This window comes from Coregonus lavaretus (assembly GCF_964263955.1).
Source record: "Coregonus lavaretus genome assembly, chromosome: 37".
NCBI lineage: Eukaryota > Metazoa > Chordata > Actinopteri > Salmoniformes > Salmonidae > Coregonus > Coregonus lavaretus.
The window spans coordinates 19,603,183-19,622,072 of NC_140024.1; the positions used below are offsets into that span (position 1 = coordinate 19,603,183).

The 18,890-nt window shown below is 43.5% G+C and overlaps 1 protein-coding gene across 6 annotated transcripts in view; it reads right to left on the reverse strand.

The window, feature by feature from the left end:
* Positions 1-18,890, reverse strand: part of dennd2b (DENN domain containing 2B) — a 77,495-nt gene that overhangs the window by 34,486 nt on the left and 24,119 nt on the right. For 3 of the 6 annotated variants that reach the window (XR_014610792.1, XM_084154682.1, XM_084154681.1), the window contains exons 2-3: positions 13,874-13,972; positions 1,386-2,684 (exon numbers count right to left, since the gene is read on the reverse strand). Coding sequence is in view for 4 of the 6 variants with exons in the window: in XM_084154682.1 (XP_084010808.1) it covers positions 1,386-2,684; positions 13,874-13,947 (1,373 nt within the window). In the remaining 2 variants the exon portion in view is untranslated. Of the gene's footprint in view, positions 1-1,385; positions 2,685-3,269; positions 3,568-8,953; positions 9,027-13,873; positions 13,973-18,890 lie in introns of those variants that run through there. The other 3 variants (XR_014610793.1, XM_084154684.1, XM_084154683.1) reach the window with 3 other exon arrangements.

The window sequence follows — 18,890 nt, forward strand, 5'->3', positions numbered from 1 at the left end:
GCTGTTGGATTTCAAGGATAGAACTATTTATGGTCTTGGATATTAACAGTTTGGCTCGAGCTGAGTAGAGATATTTAAGGATGTTCTATATCAAACAGAAAATGTATGCACTCACTAACTGTAAGTCGCTCTGGATAAGAGCGTCTGCTAAATGACTAAAATGTAAATGTAAAATGTAATTATTAGAGTGCATTGTGTTATAGAGCTATTTACAGTAATACTTTGATTGTTTCTCACAGACAGCAGACTTTTGTTACCTGGCCTTATACTAAGATATACAATGCCCTGTCTAATGTAGTTGACATTTGCAATTTGTTTGTATTGCAATTAGGCTACTTAATTTTGTTCAATGAAAGCCTGGCATTCTTACAAAAGAACACTGGAAAAATGGCAGAAACTCAATTTAACATATTCCATTTCAATGGCAGCATTCTAGACAACTCATATTAGAAAAGCCGAAGAAAAAAAAGCTATAAGCAATATCAATAGAACAATGCGATACTCTTCATATGAGGCCAAAAATACCATCTTTCTAATGCAGGAAAACATTGAGGCCTTGAGAAAATTAACAGCAGATTCAACATTTATCTGCTTATTATCAAACGCTGAACAGAGGCAGACTTGGTGGAACCAATTCAGTTAGCAGCATCAATATGAAGTGAGTGCGACCGCTCTACTGTCTATCTGACTACAGCCAGAGACAGACAAAAGGCCAATAATTCAATACACTAGAACACCAACAAAGTAAACGCTTGGTCTGTGATCCTTACCCCCCTAAAAACATTCTCAGGACATGTTAGAGACATTTACAAATCCAAGACAAATAAATGTTCTAGTCGTCCATGTGCAACTCTCAGAAAGGAACTAAACAAATTCGCTGCCTCTCTGTTTTTACTGCAGCCTGCAGGACCCATGTTTTGTTGTGCAGCTACATAAATCAGCATCTCCTGTTCACCATGTTGTTTGATCAGCATGGCTGATTCTGAGGGAGAGGGAGGGCCCGGGGGATAAGATACACGTTTGTACTGTCTGAGAATGCACTAAGCACAACACAAAAACATCAGTTCACTGAACCGTGTACTTACTGACACATACCATTACAATAAAAGACAGCACATTCTGTTCTAAGAGTGTAATATTGAACCTTAAAGAGTTCTTCAGCTGTCCTCATAGGAGAACACTTTGAAGAACCCTTTTTGGTTCCAGATAGAAAGAACCCTTTCTACAGAGGGTTCTAACATGGAAACTAAAAGGGTTCTAACTGGAATCAAAAAGGGTTCTAACTGGACCCAAAATGGATTCTCCTATGGGGACAGCCGAAGAACCTATTAGGAACCCTTTTTCCTAAGCGTGTACACATCTAGAGGTGACGTGACTATTCTCACCTGTCCTGTAGTCTCTTAGGGGTGCTCCCGTCCTTTGTCAGATTTTGCGTCATGTTGGGTGCGGGGGTGGTGGGCAGCAGGGGTGGTGACTCCTCAGAGGCACTGCCAGGAGGTAGTCCGTTGCTTGGCGACATGCCCTTGTGGTTGCGGTTGGCGTCGTACTCAAAGGTGCGTTTAGGTTTGGGCAGGGGGTTGACTGGCATGCCCTCCGGGGTCTGTTGACAGGGGGGCTCTGGGCTCTCGGTCTCTGACCGGGTTGAGCTCACACTGAACCTCTGTCTGGAGAGTTTATCAGATGCCGGCGGGGCGTCTGGTTCTGTGGCCACGGAACATATACTGCTGCGTTTACTGGTGCCCCTACTGTCCAAGTCCTCGATCCCACCTATTGTAAAAGACTTCTGTCTCGTTTTGTCTGGTGCATAGCAGTTACTAAGATACCGCGGTGGCTGGCTGGGGCTCTCCTTCAGCACCTTCTCGATCTTTTGTATCCGATTGAGTACAGCAGACGTTTCCTTCCGCGCAGACAGGGAGTGCATGAATAACGCAGAGGAGTCGGTCTTTCCTGGCCTCTTCTGGAAGCGGCCCAAGCCCTCCCTGTCTGAGGCTGCCTCCTCTTCCTCCGTCTCTGGGTAGGAGCACTCTGAGAAAGCCATACTCATCCTCCGGATGCTCTTGAAGTCAAAGGTCTTCTCACTGCAAGGTGAGGAGAGGAGGCTGGGGCAGCCCTCGCTGCCGCCCACACGCTCACCTACAGGCCTCTTCTCCAGACACAGGCTCATCCTAGGCAGAGCCACCCTCCTGCACTCCCATTCTGAGATCTTCTTACGGATGGCCACAGAGGATGCCCCCGACACGGGGCGGCTGAGAGAGAGGGTGCGCTTGTGGACGTGGTTGGACGAGGGTCCCAGGGATAGGGTGCTCCAGCTCAGGGGCCCACCACTCAGTCCACCCCCCCCAGGAAGATCCTCCTGTTTCTGGTTCTCTTTCTGCTCCTCCTGGCCCCTCTGGGCCTCCTGACCCACCTGAGCCCCACCAGAGGGCTTGTAGATGGAGAGCTTGTTGTCCAGGCAGCCAATGCTCTTGGACTTGGTAAGTCGGCTCTGGGACGGTAGGTCACAGGAGAGGGAGGCTCCGCTGCAGAGGCTAGCGGTCTTGCTGCTCCAGGCGGCCCGGCCCAAGAGTCTGCCGTCTGTTTTGACGTATCTGACGTGCTGCCTGTTGTCCTCGCTGTCGCTGAGCGGGGCGTGGCACCGCCCCTGTGTGGCAGAGAGAATGGGGGGTGGGGACGCAGACTGGCACCTGGAACAAGAGTAGGGGGGGGGGGGGCTGGGTCAGAAACATCATGGTACCATTCCTTACAACGTTACTTTATTTGCTCCCAAATAGCAAAATAATAATTCTGCTCACTAAACAGCTCGGAAGAGTCTGGCACTGAGAGCTGCTGTGAATTCCTCTCAACACTGCTGACTGCACATTGAGAGAAACTAGGCGTGGAATACCAGTAGTTACCTCAGGTGTTTTCTGCTTACCAGCGGAAGATTAATCATTGCAGCTAAAGCTTATATGGCAACAGAGGGGGAAAAACGCTTTCTTTGGAGAAGAAAAACCTTAAACGCCAGAATGTATTTCTAAGATAATAGGCAACATGAAAACTTTGACCACTCATGTAAAATAACCAATGGAAAGCACCCAGTAATGTGACATAACTTTGGCAGTATGGGATCCCTGTTCGAAGCCAAAGCAAATACATATCTACAGTAAAAATGCATGTGTGGATTTTTCCACATAATTAAAATAATTTGGGTAGAATTGATGTAGACGCCACACACAAAGCCATGGGAATACACCACACTGAGAGACAGATGAGACGCTCTTAGGTCTTACCTTCACCAGCAGCCTACCGCACTAGTCCTGGGAGAGTTGTCTGTGTTTCCTGATGCTAACAGCTAACAGCCTCACAGAGAGGACGCCGGCCCGGCCCCTGGCTCATTACAGACTGGCCCATTGTTCACCTCACACCGACGCTAATGCTACGTTGCTGCTGCTCACTGCTGAGCAATGTGGATAAAACACCCTGCTGCTGACCTCATTTGGGCTTTTCACAGAGAGACACACACTATTTCTCACCCATCTCTGACTCTTCCGTTTCTACCCCACTCAGAAGACTTTGGGAACTTTCTGGACTTGGCTCCTGACTGAGGCTTGCGAAACCCAAGGCGGTGGTGGGGATCTGATGTCACAGCTAGCGATGGTTAGAATAACAAGTGTGAGCTGGGCTGGGCAGGGAGGAGGAAGTGATGGCTGTGATCCGAGCTGCAGGTTGAGACAGATCTCTTCACACCACTGGGCTCTGTCTTTCACACGAGGGTGGGGACTACTGGGGAGAGAGCTGTGCAGCACCTGATCACCTGCAGGCCAGAGTCAGACTGTCTGACTCACTGTGTCAGTGACCTAACTCCTCCTGACAAACTGCCTGCCTCCTTCTCAAACAATCCTAATTGTACATTTTAAATTCTAAACAAGCATTACGGGTTCAAATCCAATAGAGTTGACAGAACAAACCTAGGGTGGGGACTACTAGGGAGAGAGCTGTACAGCACCTGTACAGCACCCAAAAGGGTTCTACCTGGAGCCGAAGAACCATTTAGGTTCTAGATAGCACCTTTTTTTTCTGAGTGTAGGGTAGGCCTATTATAGAACAAATAACAATATGAGTGACAAAAAGTATTTCAATTACAGTGCCTTCAGAAAGTATTCATACCCCTTGACTTATTCCACATTTTGTTGTGTTACAGCCTGAATTCCAAATGGATTACATAGATGTTTTTTCTCACCCATCTACACACACAATACCCCATAATGACGACGTGAAAACATGTTTTTAGACATTTATGCAAATGTTTTGAAAATTAAATACAGAAATATCTAATTTACTACACCCGAGTCAATACTTTGTAGAAGCACCTTTAGCAGCGATTACAGCTGTGAGTCTTTCTGGGTAAGTCTCTAAGAGCTTTCCACACCTGGATTGTGCAACATTTGCACATTATTCTTTTCAAAATTCTTCAACTCTGTCAAATTGGTTGTTGATCATTGCTAGACAACCATTTTCAGGTCTTGCCATAGATTTTTAAGTAAATTTAAGTCAAAACTGTAACTTGGCGACTCAGGAACATTCACTCTCTTCTTGGTAAGCAACTCCAGTGTAGATTTGGCCTTGTGTTTTAGGTTATTGTCCTGCTGAAAGGTGAATTCATCTCCCAGTGTCTGGTGGAAAGCAGACTAAACCAGGTTTCCCTCTAGTATTTTGCTTGTACTTAATCTCCATTCCGTTTCTTTTTTTATCCTGAAAAACATCCCAGTCCGGAACGATTACAAGCATACCCATAACATTATGTTTTGGAATATTTTTATTCTGTACAGGCTTCCTTCTTTTCACTCTGTCAATTAGGTTAGTATTGTGTAGTAACTACAATGTTGTTGATCTATCCTCAGTTTTCTCCTATCACAGCCATTAAACTCTGTAACTGTTTTAAAGTCACAATTGGCCTCATGGTGAAATCCTTGAGCGGTTTCCTTCCTCTCCGGTAACTGAGTTAGGAAGGACGCCTGTATCTTTGTAGTAACTGGGCGTATTGATACACCATCCAAAGTGTAATTAATAACTTTACCATGCGCAAAGGGATATTCAATGTCAGCTTTTTTTATTTGTACCCATGTCCTAATCCAGGCACTTGTCATCTCCCGTCTGGACTACTGCAACTCGCTGTTGGCTGGCCTCCCTGCCTGTGCCATTAAACCCCTACAACTCATCCAGAATGCCGCAGCCCGTCTGGTGTTCAACCTTCCCAAGTTCTCTCACGTCACCCCCCTCCTCCGCACACTCCACTGGCTTCCAGTTGAAGCTCGCATCCGCTACAAGACCATGGTGCTTGCCTATGGAGCAGTGAGGGGAACGGCACCTCTGTACCTTCGGGCTCTGATCAGTCCCTACACCCAAACGAGGGCATTGTGTTCATCCACCTCTGGCCTGCTGGCTCCCCTTCCTCTGCGGAAGCATAGTTCCCGCTCAGCCCAGTCAAAACTGTTCGCTGCTCTGGCACCCCAATGGTGGAACAAGCTCCCTCACGACGCCAGGACAGCAGAGTCACTCACCACCTTCCGGAGACATTTGAAACCCCACCTCTTTAAGGAATACCTGGGATAGGATAAAGTAATCCTTCTACCCCCCCTCCCCCAAAAATTGTAAAGTGGTTATCCCACTGGCTATAGGGTGAACGCACCAATTGGTGAGTCGCTCTGGATAAGAGCGTCTGCTAAATGACGTAAATGTGCCCTTGAGCAAGGCACTTAACCCTAATTGCTCCTGTAAGTCGCTCTGGATAAGAGCGTCTGCTAAATGACTAAAATGTAAATGTAAATGATACCAATAGGTGCCCTTATTTTGCGAGGCATTGGAAAACCTCCCTGGTCTTTGTTGAATCTGTGTGTTTGAAATTCACTGCTCGACTGAGGGACCTTACAGATAATTGTATGTGTGGGGTACAGATTTGAGGTAGTCTTTAAAAAATCATGTTAAACACTATTATGAAAAATAATATTTAAAAAAACAACCTAAAAACATGTATGCACTCACTAACTGTAAGTCGCTCTGGATAAGAGCGTCTGCTAAATGACTAAAATGTAAATGTATTATTGCACACAGTGAGTCCATGCAACTTATTAAGCACATTTTTACTTTTGAACTTATTTAAGCTTGCCAAAACAAAGGGGTTGAATACTTATTGACTCGAGACATTTCAGCTTTTCATTTTTAATTGATTTGTAAAAATCTCAGAAAATAAATTGAGAACCAGATCACTACAGATTAGCTCTGAGGGACTACTGTATCTAACTTCTCCAGTTGAAACTGCTTGGTTTCTCATAATGAGGTAGAGGGGAGTGAAACTGGCCCCACATGCCTGGTTTGGACCTGGGGGTTGGACTCAGGGTTCACTCTCATTAAACCCAGTCCAGAGGCTGGACTCATAGGTTCAGTTTCCTGGACACAGTTTAAGCCTAGTCCAGGACCATAATGACCAGTGTCCTGGATGAAGCTATTCATACATCATCGTTTTGCAGAATAGTGCTAGCTAGATCATGTTCCAGTTGACTGTGGTAAAAGTCCAAAGTTATGTCCAATTATCCAGTGCGTCTAAAATGGAAACATATGCGATATGGTTTCAAAGGAAAGCAAATGGATAAAGACCAAACAAGGGTGAAAATAGCAAGAGGACGGATTACTTTTAGTAACCAACATTCTCAAGGTTGAACTCCATTGTTCAGTTCTGTAATTAATCTACATTTAGTTTTGATTTGCCACATTAATTTGTAAGAATATATCTAAAAAGCATTTTGATGTAGCTATGTTCAACAATAAGCTTCTGCTGGGGAAACATTATTGCTAATGGCCTTTAAATCAAACTGTACAGTATATATCCACAGTATTGCTCCAAATGCACATTACAGTGGGGAAAAAAAGTATTTAGTCAGCCACCAATTGTGCAAGTTCTCCCACTTAAAAAGATGAGAGAGGCCTGTAATTTTCATCATAGGTACACGTCAACTATGACAGACAAATTGAGAAAAAAAATACAGAAAATCACATTGTATGATTTTTAATGAATTTATTTGCAAATTATGGTGGAAAATAAGTATTTGGTCACCTACAAACAAGCAAGATTTCTGGCTCTCACAGACCTGTAACTTCTTCTTTAAGAGGCTCCTCTGTCCTCCACTCGTTACCTGTATTAATGGCACCTGTTTGAACTTGTTATCAGTGTAAAAGACACCTGTCCACAACCTCAAACAGTCACACTCCAAACTCCACTATGGCCAAGACCAAAGAGCTGTCAAAGGACACCAGAAACAAAATTGTAGACCTGCACCAGGCTGGGAAGACTGAATCTGCAATAGGTAAGCAGCTTGGTTTGAAGAAATCAACTGTGGGAGCAATTATTAGGAAATGGAAGACATACAAGACCACTGATAATCTCCCTCGATCTGGGGCTCCACGCAAGATCTCACCCCGTGGGGTCAAAATGATCACAAGAACAGTGAGCAAAAATCCCAGAACCACACGGGGGGACCTAGTGAATGACCTGCAGAGAGCTGGGACCAAAGTAACAAAGCCTACCATCAGTAACACACTACGCCGCCAGGGACTCATATCCTGCAGTGCCAGATGTGTCCCCCTGCTTAAGCCAGTACATGTCCAGGCCCGTCTGAAGTTTGCTAGAGTGCATTTGGATGATCCAGAAGAGGATTGGGAGAATGTCATATGGTCAGATGAAACCAAAATATAACTTTTTGGTAAAAACTCAACTCGTCGTGTTTGGAGGATAAAGAATGCTGAGTTGCATCCAAAGAACACCATACCTACTGTGAAGCATGGGGGTGGAAACATCATGCTTTGGGGCTGTTTTTCTGCAAAGGGACCAGGACGACTGATCCGTGTAAAGGAAAGAATGAATGGGGCCATGTATCGTGAGATTTTGAGTGAAAACCTCCTTCCATCAGCAAGGGCATTGAAGATGAAACATGGCTGGGTCTTTCAGCATGACAATGATCCCAAACACACCGCCCGGGCAACGAAGGAGTGGCTTCGTAAGAAGCATTTCAAGGTCCTGGAGTGGCCTAGCCAGTCTCCAGATCTCAACCCCATAGAAAATATTTGGAGGGAGTTGAAAGTCCGTGTTGTCCAGCGACAGCCCCAAAACATCACTGCTCTAGAGGAGATCTGCATGGAGGAATGGGCCAAAATACCAGCAACAGTGTGTGAAAACCTTGTGAAGACTTACAGAAAACGTTTGACCTGTGTCATTGCCAACAAAGGGTATATAACAAAGTATTGAGAAACTTTTGTTATTGACCAAATACTTATTTTCCACCATAATTTGCAAATAAATTCATAAAAAATCCTACAATGTGATTTTCTGGAGAAAAAAAATCTCATTTTGTCTGTCATAGTTGACGTGTACCTATGATGAAAATTACAGGCCTCTCTCATCTTTTTAAGTGGGAGAACTTGCACAATTGGTGGCTGACTAAATACTTTTTTTTCCCCACTGTATATATTGAACAAAAATAGAAACGCAACTTGTAAAGTGTTGGTCCCATGTTTCATGAGCTGAAATAAAAGAACCCAGAAATGTTCCATACACACAAAAAGGTTATTTCTCTCAAATGTTGGGCACAAATTTGTTTACATCCCTGTTAATGAGCATTTCTAATTTGCCAATTTAAATCCATCCACCTGACAGGTGTAGCATATCAAGAAGCTGATTAAACAACATGATCATTACACAAGTGCACCTTGTGCTGGGGACAATAAAATACCACTCTAAAATGTGCAGTTTTGTCACACAACACAATGTCACAGATATCTCAAGTTTTGAGGGAGAGTGCAATTGGCATGCTGACTGCAGGAATGTCCACCATAACTGTTGCCAGATCATTTAATGTTCATTTCTCTACCATAAGCCGCCTCCAACGTCGTTTTAGAGAATTTGGCAGTAAGTCCAACCAACCTCACAATTGCAGACCACTTGTAACCATGCCAGCCCAGGACCTCCACATTCGTCTTCTTCACCTGCGGGATCGTCTGAGACCAGTCACCCGGACAGCTGATGAAACTGAGGAGTATTTCTGTCTGTAATAAAGCCCTTTTGTTGGGAAAAACTCATTCTGATTGGCTGGGCCTGGCTCCCCAGTGGGTGGGCCTGTGTAACAATTGCTTAACACTATGTTTAAGCTTAAACTCTATTGGACCAGTTAGGTTCGCTACTGGAGAAGTAGTGAGAAATGAAGACCGCACAACTGAATAATTTAGGAAAAGAATGCCGGCTTGCATTTTGTAATTAAAATTCGTACAAAAAAAAGAATCACTTTGAGTAAATATTGATGTGACATTTGTACAATGAGCTCAATATGAATTAAATACATCAACAGTACAATAGACTTAGATATCGGCCATATATCCCACCTATAGTTTACTAGGGTGCACCCAACTATTTTAATCTGAGGGTATCTCAGCTTTCAATGTTCAAAGTTCAATACAAATACAATAAACATGAATCCACAGAAAAACACAACCCAATTCACAAATACTGACTTATAAACCACTATGAGATGGAATCAAATGTGAGTGACTGTGCATATCAATAAACACTGTAAGGTGTTTAAAAGTGGTATGTGCTTATGTCAGTCCCACTGCAATGTATGGTGCAATGATGTCTTGCAACAAAGAATCCTACCACACCGTAGTATGGCAGTGCAAATTCAGTGTCCTCCAAGGAAAAGGAAAATGAAATCTTCGCATGCAAATCTTCTTACGGATGTCCTGGGTTAGGGCGGCTCGCCATCCTTGGTGGAACTGAATCCATACAAAAAAAAAACGGACCTGTTTTACAAACAGGATCACACACTATATATACCATGAGTACCTTTCATATAAACATTAATATAGCTCTTAGCTTAAGAAAATAAAACTTGAACTAAACAATAAACTAGCCTGAGCAATGCAAAGATCTTTACACAACTACAGCACCAGGCGCACGTGGACTGAACAATAGACTAGCCTGGGCAAATGGAAAGATCTTTACACAACTACAGCACCAGGCGCACGTGGACTGAACAATAGACTAGCCTGGGCAAATGGAAAGATCTTTACACAACTACAGCACCAGGCGCACGTGGACTGAACAATAGACTAGCCTGGGCAAATGGAAAGATCTTTACACAACTACAGCACCAGGTGCACGTGGACTGAACAATAGACTAGCCTGGGCAAATGGAAAGATCTTTACACAACTACAGCACCAGGCGCACGTGGACTGAACAATAGACTAGCCTGGGCAAATGGAAAGCGCTAGTGCTTATACCTATACACCATTTCTTAGAAAGTCATCTAAAACATAACTGCGTACCAAAATGGATTATGATAATAGCTAATCACATTTTATAAAAGTATGAAAACTAAAATAGTTTGCCATGCATGATTAGCATGATCACTAACGTTTGCTATTTCAACTGATCGATAGCTGAGCTAGCCTAAATGTTAACAGCTTGTGCGTATGCTTGGTTCAGTATGAACACACACAAAATACTAGCAATAGCTTAACTAGCCTAATCGCTAGTGGCTCGTTCTCCTTATGAAAACTCACCAAATCCTGGCGTTAATCTTCCCCTCAAAACCTTCACAGCATGTTCGGATAGATAAGTGAGTGTTAATATCCAGTTCTCTCTTTTTTGTTAAATTTTATACAACTTCCCATGACGATTTGAAACGTAGTTTTTCTTCCATAGAATGGCGGTAGCTCTTCACGTTCCGTTCTAGCTCCTTTTCAACATGTTGGAGCCCACTGGTGTAGAACGTGAGGTTAGGAGAGGGACTAAGATAGAATATTGAGTTTTGATTGGCTCAAAATAAACTGCTCGTCATGCAGCTTCTGACAGCTGATTTGAAATAGCTGTCAACTTTTAAACATATCACAATATAATATAATATGATTGGTTACTGGAATCTCATTAGGAACGATAAGTATTCAATATCAGTTGACACCTGGCTCCCAAGTGGGAGGGCCTATGCCCTCCCAGGCCCACCCATGGCTGTGCCCCTGCCCAGTCATGTGAAATCCATAGATTTAGGGCATACATTTTTTTTTTCAGTTGACTGATTTCCTTATATGAACTGTAACTCAGTAAAATCGTTGAAATTGTTGCATGTTGCATTTGTGTTTTTGTTTAGTATAAATTCAGTCTGGTTCTTGTTTGACCTCTCAACAGCCATAACATTCTGTGATAGTCAAAACTGCCCCAGTGTAATATCACTGTAGATGTATTTCAAATAGCAACAGAACCTTTGTAATATATCGATTCAAACACCCCCTATCCACCCATCAGACCATTATACCCAAATGTAAGTTCAATCAGCCAGTAGAATAACAGCGCACGTTCAAAAATACCCCCTTAGGCACGCCTTGGCCAAGATTACTCCAGGAGTCATAAAAGCTGGTTTGACTGCAGTATTAAGCCCCTGTAAGTTCCTTTTCACACAAAAGGAAAACATAAAGTGCAGAATTCTCCAGTACGGATAGCTGCGTTGGGGATGGGGTCTGTGGGGGTGTTCTGGTGGTCAGGACTGGGCCAGTTAAAACAAGCCTGGCTCTGGTGCTGGGCAGCTTCAACTGTGGCGGCCACACATGTACTGAGCTGGGTGCCAGTGAGGGCCTGGCTCCTGGGTCCTGGACCCACTGTCCTCCAGCCAGGCCAGCCAGGGCACATCACATCAACCATAGGCCACTTCCTGTTCTGTTGATAGACCGGGCCACAACAGGAGGGCTTCCAGTAACCCAGATAAATAGATAGATTTTCAAAGAGAGAGAAGCCATTAACATCCCCTCTATTTCATTTTGAGCTTCACCCTCAAGACACCCTCTCTCTTCCTCTCATAAATGTGTTTAATTTCATTTCCTTTGACCTTTTTATAGATTTATATCCAGCTTTCCAGTTACTTAATTTCTTTTCTCAGCAATGATCTTTTCTATTAAAAGAAGTGCCCATCAAAGATGTGCTGCACCCCTCCCAGATCTTATGAGATGTTGTCTTCTCAGAATTCTTTCCTGCCAAGGAATGATAGTAATTTACCGACAGAATCCTTTCTTTTTCTCCATCTAGGATAGAGAGACTTGTGGGAAGGTGGGGGCAAGTATATAACGCTGCTCTCTCTGTGCATAAATTACAGTTTCCTCTCTTAAATCATATTTTTATTTGTTATTTTATTTTATTTAACCTTTATTTAACATTGTGCAATTTTTTACAAGTAAAAAACTATAGAAACATCATGAACTGTGTAGAGTGTTGATGGTAACAGAGCTAGGGAGTGTTATTGTTTCTAGAGAACTGTGTTTATCTCTTTGGACTGGGGTCGTTAGATGAGCGATGGGGTACAATTGTTAGATTCAAACACTTGATGTAACCTGAGTAGATTATCAGAAGGAGACCAGGGCTCACTACACTCTTAGAAAAAAGGGTTCTAAAAGGGTTATTTGGGTGTCCCCATAGGATAACACTTTTTGGTTCCAGGGAGAACACTTTTTGGTTCCAAGAAGAACCCTTTTGGGTTCCATGTAGAACACTCTGTGGAAAGGGTCCTACATGGAACCCAAAAGGATTCTACCTGGAACCAAAAGGGTTCTACCTGGAACCAAAAAGGGTAATTCAAAGGGTTCTCCTATAGGGACAGCAGAATAACCTTTTCAGGTTCTTGATATCACCTTTTTTCTAAGAGTGTATCTAACTCAGGAGACACGGTGAGGTAACAGAAAAACAACTACTCAGCACAAAATCAATTTCTCTTTAAAAAAATATCTGTCAGTGATGTTCATGTTTAAACTCCTCACAGGCTATGGTGATTTCACACTGAGTCAATGTAGCAGCCAGGGCTGTAGCTAACTTCCAACTGGCATCCCTTCTCAAGGTTATTCACATAAGAGATCCAACTAAAACACGTCAGAGCCACAGCCACTGACTGCTGTGTTATACAAGGACATGTAGCACTTGGTAAACTAACATCCTGACAGACTACACACCAAGTAGCAGATGGTGAAGGCTTGCAGTTGCACCCCTGTGAGTCCGATGTAAGCATTTCCATGTCAGTTGATGCCAGTTCCTGTAGATCTTAAATCTTCACTCTAAGCCTGTCTGTGTATATATAGTGTTGAAGGGAAAGACAGATCACAAAACAGAACAGTCTATCGCCAGCACTTTCATTACGAGCCCTGTTTGTTTCTCTGTTCCAGGAGGAAGATGTCATCTCTCAACATGGTAACTCAAACAAGCCTCTGCTCAGACCAGAAAGAGTTTATAGTTGAATGGGGCCCTATTCCAGAATGTAGAGGATGGTTTACAAAAGCAGAGACTACTAGTCTTATCCCTGCTTCCCTGTAACTCTGGAGAAAAGGCAAGACAGAATACTGCAGCCAATCAGTACTTCCTTATTAACAATTACGTAATGCTAACAACTGTGGGTTGATGAGCCATGTCACCTACTGTATGCAGTGTATCACTCAACACATACACATAGTGGGATCCCACGGTATCACTCTATCACTCATACAGACTTACAAAAATAACTTTCCTCCCTGAAGAAAATGTCCTGACTGAGGCAATAAAGGATATGAGCACCTGCGCTGGTTATTCCTGACATCATAGTGCATGTTGAGAGCCATCCCCTCTCTCTCTCCCTCCCTCCCTCCACCCTCTCCCCTCTCCCTCCACCCTCTCCCCTCTCCCCTCTCCCTCTCCCTCTCCCTCTCCCCCCACCCTCTCCCCTCTCCCCTCTTCCTCTCCCCTCTCCCCTCTCCCTCCACCCTCTCCCCTCTCCCCTCTCCCCTCTCCCTCTCCCTCTCCCTCCCCCTGGCCTCAAGGCTGGTGGTGATGTCACTGACCTGTCGGGGATGTCCCGGGGCACATTAGCCCCTCTTGCTCGGGGTGCAGCCTTGGAACTTTTGTTGGCAGTCATCGTCACCCTCGGACCGCCCACTCGCCTGATGGACAGACACGACACACCACATGAAACTTCCCAGCCGTAACGTTTACAATACATCAACATCCAACATATTGAAGTCTTTGTGATTGTTTGGGTTCGGGTACACTTGTAGCCGTATACATGTTGTGTTTATAAATCACAACAATTCATTACTTACTGTTAATCAACTGCAGTAATAAGAAAATTAGTTATGTGAAATAAAGCGTTACCCAAAACACTCACGCTTGAATTTGAGACCTTTGAGAGTTTAAGTGGGTCAATGTGCTCTGTGCATATTTGGCCAAAACCATGACAAATATGGAGCTTAATCTCAGCCATGGGAGTGCCATTTCAGATATCAGATGAATGACTTCACTGGATTCCAAACAGTGTGAGTAAACACCAAAGCATAAAATACAACAGCCAAGGAGAGAAAGGGCTGTGCTGTGTGAGGGACCCATCTGTGCTGTAGGCTCTGCTCTGTTAACCCAGCACCTCGCTCTCTCTTCTCATACAAATTAATGGAAATAAAAGAATCATGAGGTCACCGCTCCAAACGAGAATGGGCCCTGAAGTCTCACAACAGAAGACAAACGTCTTTGGTTGCCACAGAAACCGTATAAATATTTCTGAATGATTCAGGCCAGTTGGACAGGAGATATGGGCTTGTTTAAAAGAAACCTTCAAAAGAAACCTTGTTATCCCATCAATTTAGAGAGCACAAAACTTTACAAGGTAGAATTAAAGAAATTACAGAGCACGGTGTCTAGATTGTGATTACGGTGCACCCTTAAAATGGCTGTTTCAGATTGAAGTGGGCAAGAATAGCCAGTATCTGCAAACACAGCACAGAGCCAACTAAAGAGAGGAGACAGTCCATCCCCTTCTGATTGGAATGTGTGTTTGTATCCGTCTCTGCTTGACTAGAGCAGCCAAGATTAACAGACTTGCTCTCTTCCCATGAACGTGTTCACCTAGAGGGCTAGAAAAAAAAGCCAGGCTGTTTTTATTGCAGATATTCATTTTAGAGGCTTGTGGTTTGTGTGATGCTGAAGGCTCTGAGGACTCAGGCTAAACAGGGAGAGAGACATGTTTCTCTGATCTGACTGACATGATGACCACGTCACCCGCGTTACGTGAGCGAGCGTTGCAAAATACATTTACACATACAGTACCAGTCAAAAGTTTGGACACACCTACTCATTCAAGGGTATTTCTTTATTTTTACTATTTTCTACATTGTAGAATAATAGTGAAGACATCAAAACTATGAAATAACACATATGGAATCATGTAGCAGCCCAAAAAGTGTTAAACAAATCAAAATATGTTATATTTTTGATTCTTCAAAGTAGCCACCCTCTGTCTTGATGACAGCTTTGCACACTCTTGGCATTCTCTCAACCAGCTTCATGAGGAATGCTTTTCCAACAGTCTTGAAGGAGTTCCACATAGGCTGAGCACTTGTTGGCTGCTTTTCCTTCACTCTGCGGTCAATTGGGTTCAGGTCGGGTGATTGTGGAGGCCAGGTCATCTGATGCAGCACTCCATCACTCTCCTTCTTGGTCAAATAGCCCTTACACAGCCTGGAGGTGTGTTGGGTCATTGTCCTGTTGAAAAACAAATGATAGTCCCACTCAGCGCAAACCAGATGGGATGGCGTATCGCTGCAGAATGCTGAGTTAGCAATGCTGGTTAAGTGGACCTTGAATTCTAAATAAATCACAGACAGTGTCACCAGCAAAGCACCCACACACCATCACACCTCCTCCTCCATAATTCACGGTGGGAACCACACATGCGGAGATCATCCGTTCACCTACTCTGCGTCTCACAAAGACACGGTGGTTGGAACCAAGAATCTCACATTTGGACTCCAGACCAAAGGACAGATTTCCAACGGTCTAATGTCCATTGCTCGTGTTTCTTGGCCAAGCAAGTCACTTCTTATTGGTGTCCTTTAATAGTGGTTTCTTTGCAGCAATTCGACCATGAAGGCCTGATTTACACAGTCTCCTCTGAGCAGTTGATGTTGAAATGTGTCTGTTACTTGAACTCTGTGAAGCATTTATTTGGGCTGCAATTTCTGAGGCTGGTAACTCTCATGAACTCATCCTCTGCAGCAGAGGTAACTGGTTCTTCCTTTCCTGTGGCGGTCCTCATGAGAGCCAGTTTCATCATAGCATTTGATGGTTTTTGCGACTGCACTTGAAGAAACTTTCAAAGTTCTTGAAATGTTCCGGTTAGACTGACCTTCATGTCTTAAAGTAATGATGGACTGTCGTTTCTCTTTGCTTATTTGAGCTATTCTTGCCATAATATGGACTTGGGTCTTTTACCAAATAGGGCTATCTTCTGTATACCACCCCTACCTTGTAACAACACAACTGATTGGCTCAAAAGCATTAAGAAGGATAGAAATTCCACAAATTCACTCTTAACAAAGGCACACCTGTTAATTGAATGCATTCCAGGTGACTACCTCATGAAGCTGGTTGAGAGAATGCCAAGAGTGTGCAAAGTGGCGACTTTGAAGAATCAAAAATATAAAACACTTTTTGGGCTGCTACATGATTCCATATGTGTGATTTCATTGTTTTGATGTCTTCACTATTATTCTACAATGTAGAAAATAGTAAAAATAAAGAAAAACCCTGGAATGAGTAGGTGTCCAAACTTTCAACTGGTACTGTACATGTTATTCAATAATTTCATTCAAACTGCTCGCGCGCTTCAACGAGCATCTGCGTAGCCAGGCGCTAAAATAGATCTCCCATCTCCTCATTGGTTTTTAGGAGCATATACCCACGTAGGTGATCGAAAGATGAACTGAGGTCCAAACTCTATTCCAGTTGGTGGTAGTAATGCACCTTAAAGTTGGTTGCCAACCACCATATAAAGGCCACAGAAAAAGAAGAAGACTGAAGGAGGAGAGATTATTAGAAACTAACTAGGTTTCCCATTTCATCTGTAGATTAATTATCAGAGTAAAGACTCAAAATGGGTCAAAGTTCTACAATGATCCAGAAAAAAAGGACCTTGTGCATTTCAGGTAAAATAACAACCCAATGTTTGTATCCCGGGACAAATTAGCTAGCCACATCAAGCTAGCAAGCTAAATGCCCATGAATGTTTCATGTGTTTCGACCTGTCCCCAAATTAATATAGTTGGTTCAGAGTTCATTTAGATATTTCAACCTGCGTGTCCTGATCACATCTGGTGTGGATGGACAAAATCAACATGCGCGCAATGGCGGACGCACGCGCGTGCCCGGTTTAGTCTGCATGTGAGCCAAAAGGGTCATCACATTTACACTACTCTGATCAACATTACATTCAATCAAAGGGTAATGACTTCCAGTCTTGCATATTTCTCTGCCTGATATTGTAGTTCATATGTTTACCATTATCATAATTTCACCAAAACATCTTTATTATATATTAATGTATTATTGTGTTGAAATGGATGATCAGATCAAATGTGTTGTTTCTTCAACGCTTCTCTCTATAACGCCACACATTCTGTGGTGTCCATGACATCGCAGATATCAGCACTCTGAGGAACCTGTGTTAGTAACCCATGATCCCATGTGGCTCAGTTGGTAGAGCATGGTGCTTGTAACGGCAGTGTTGGGAGTTTGATTCCCACGGGGGACCAGTACCAAAAAAGTACGAAAATGTGTGCGCTCACTACTGTAAGTCGCTCTGGATAAGAGCGCCTGCTAAATGACGTAAATGTAAATGAACACCCTGTAATTTCACCATAAACAGTCCCTGCATGCCCACATGTCCCTGCACAATTTCCTCCCTTCAAATGCCAATCCCATCTAAAAATACAGTCTCAGCACTGAAACAACCCCTCTCCTTTATTCTCTTCCAAAGTGTTTTGGTTTCTATGGAGGTCAATAGAAAACCCAGAGAGATCAGAGGTGGATAGGAGGGAGGGTGCTGGGCTCTGGTCAGAAGCTGTTTGTTTACAGCAGTAGCCCTAGTGGACTTGAGCCCTATAGAGACAGGAGGAGAGAGACGGCATTCCTGCTGTCAGCTATTTCCTGTTTTAGTGGACTGAGAGGACAGAGCATACGTCTTCATTTTGATCCAGCAGCACAGGGAATGGCCAGAATATCCTGACATATCCTAACAACTGCAGTTGTTTTGGTTCATTCGGAATTTCTGCAGGCAGGGAAAGCCAAGGTACTCAGAATGTGAGCCTTGGAGTGCAATGATGGTGATTAGGCTACACTCAAACACACAGCCATAGGCTCTGGTCTGTATTTATTTCTGTGCACACAACCATAAGGACCCAAAGGTATACTTGGAGTTTCACCTGTATACGTTTTCACTTACTACACTCATCAATGTCACCAACATTAAAAGGTGTGTGAGAAAAACAGAACATGAAAGCACATCTGTGGAGGCTCCTCAGAGGAGGAAGGGGAGGACCATCCTCTTCAGTGAATTTCATAAACATTTAAAATAGTGAAACATTAAAGTTATCCTTTTTAGATAAAACTATACTAAACATATTCACGTCACCAAATAATTGATTAAAACACACTGTTTTGCAATGAAGGTCCACAGTAGCCTCAACAGCACTCTGTATGGTAGCACCATGGTGTAGCCGGAAGACAGCTAGTTTCCGTCCTCCTCTGGGTTCATTGACTTCAATACAAAACCTAGGAGGCTCATGGTTCTCACCCCCTTCCATAGACTTACACAGTAATTATGACAACTTCCGGAGGACGTCCTTCAACCTATCAGAGCTCTTGCAGCATGAACTGACATGTTGCCCACCCAATCAAAGGATCAGTGAATGAATCTAGTACTGAAAGCATAAGCTACAGCTAGCTAGCACAGCAGTGCATAACAATGTGGTGAATAGTTGACTCAAAGAGAGAGAAAGACAATAGTTGAAAAAATTAACAAATTACATTTCT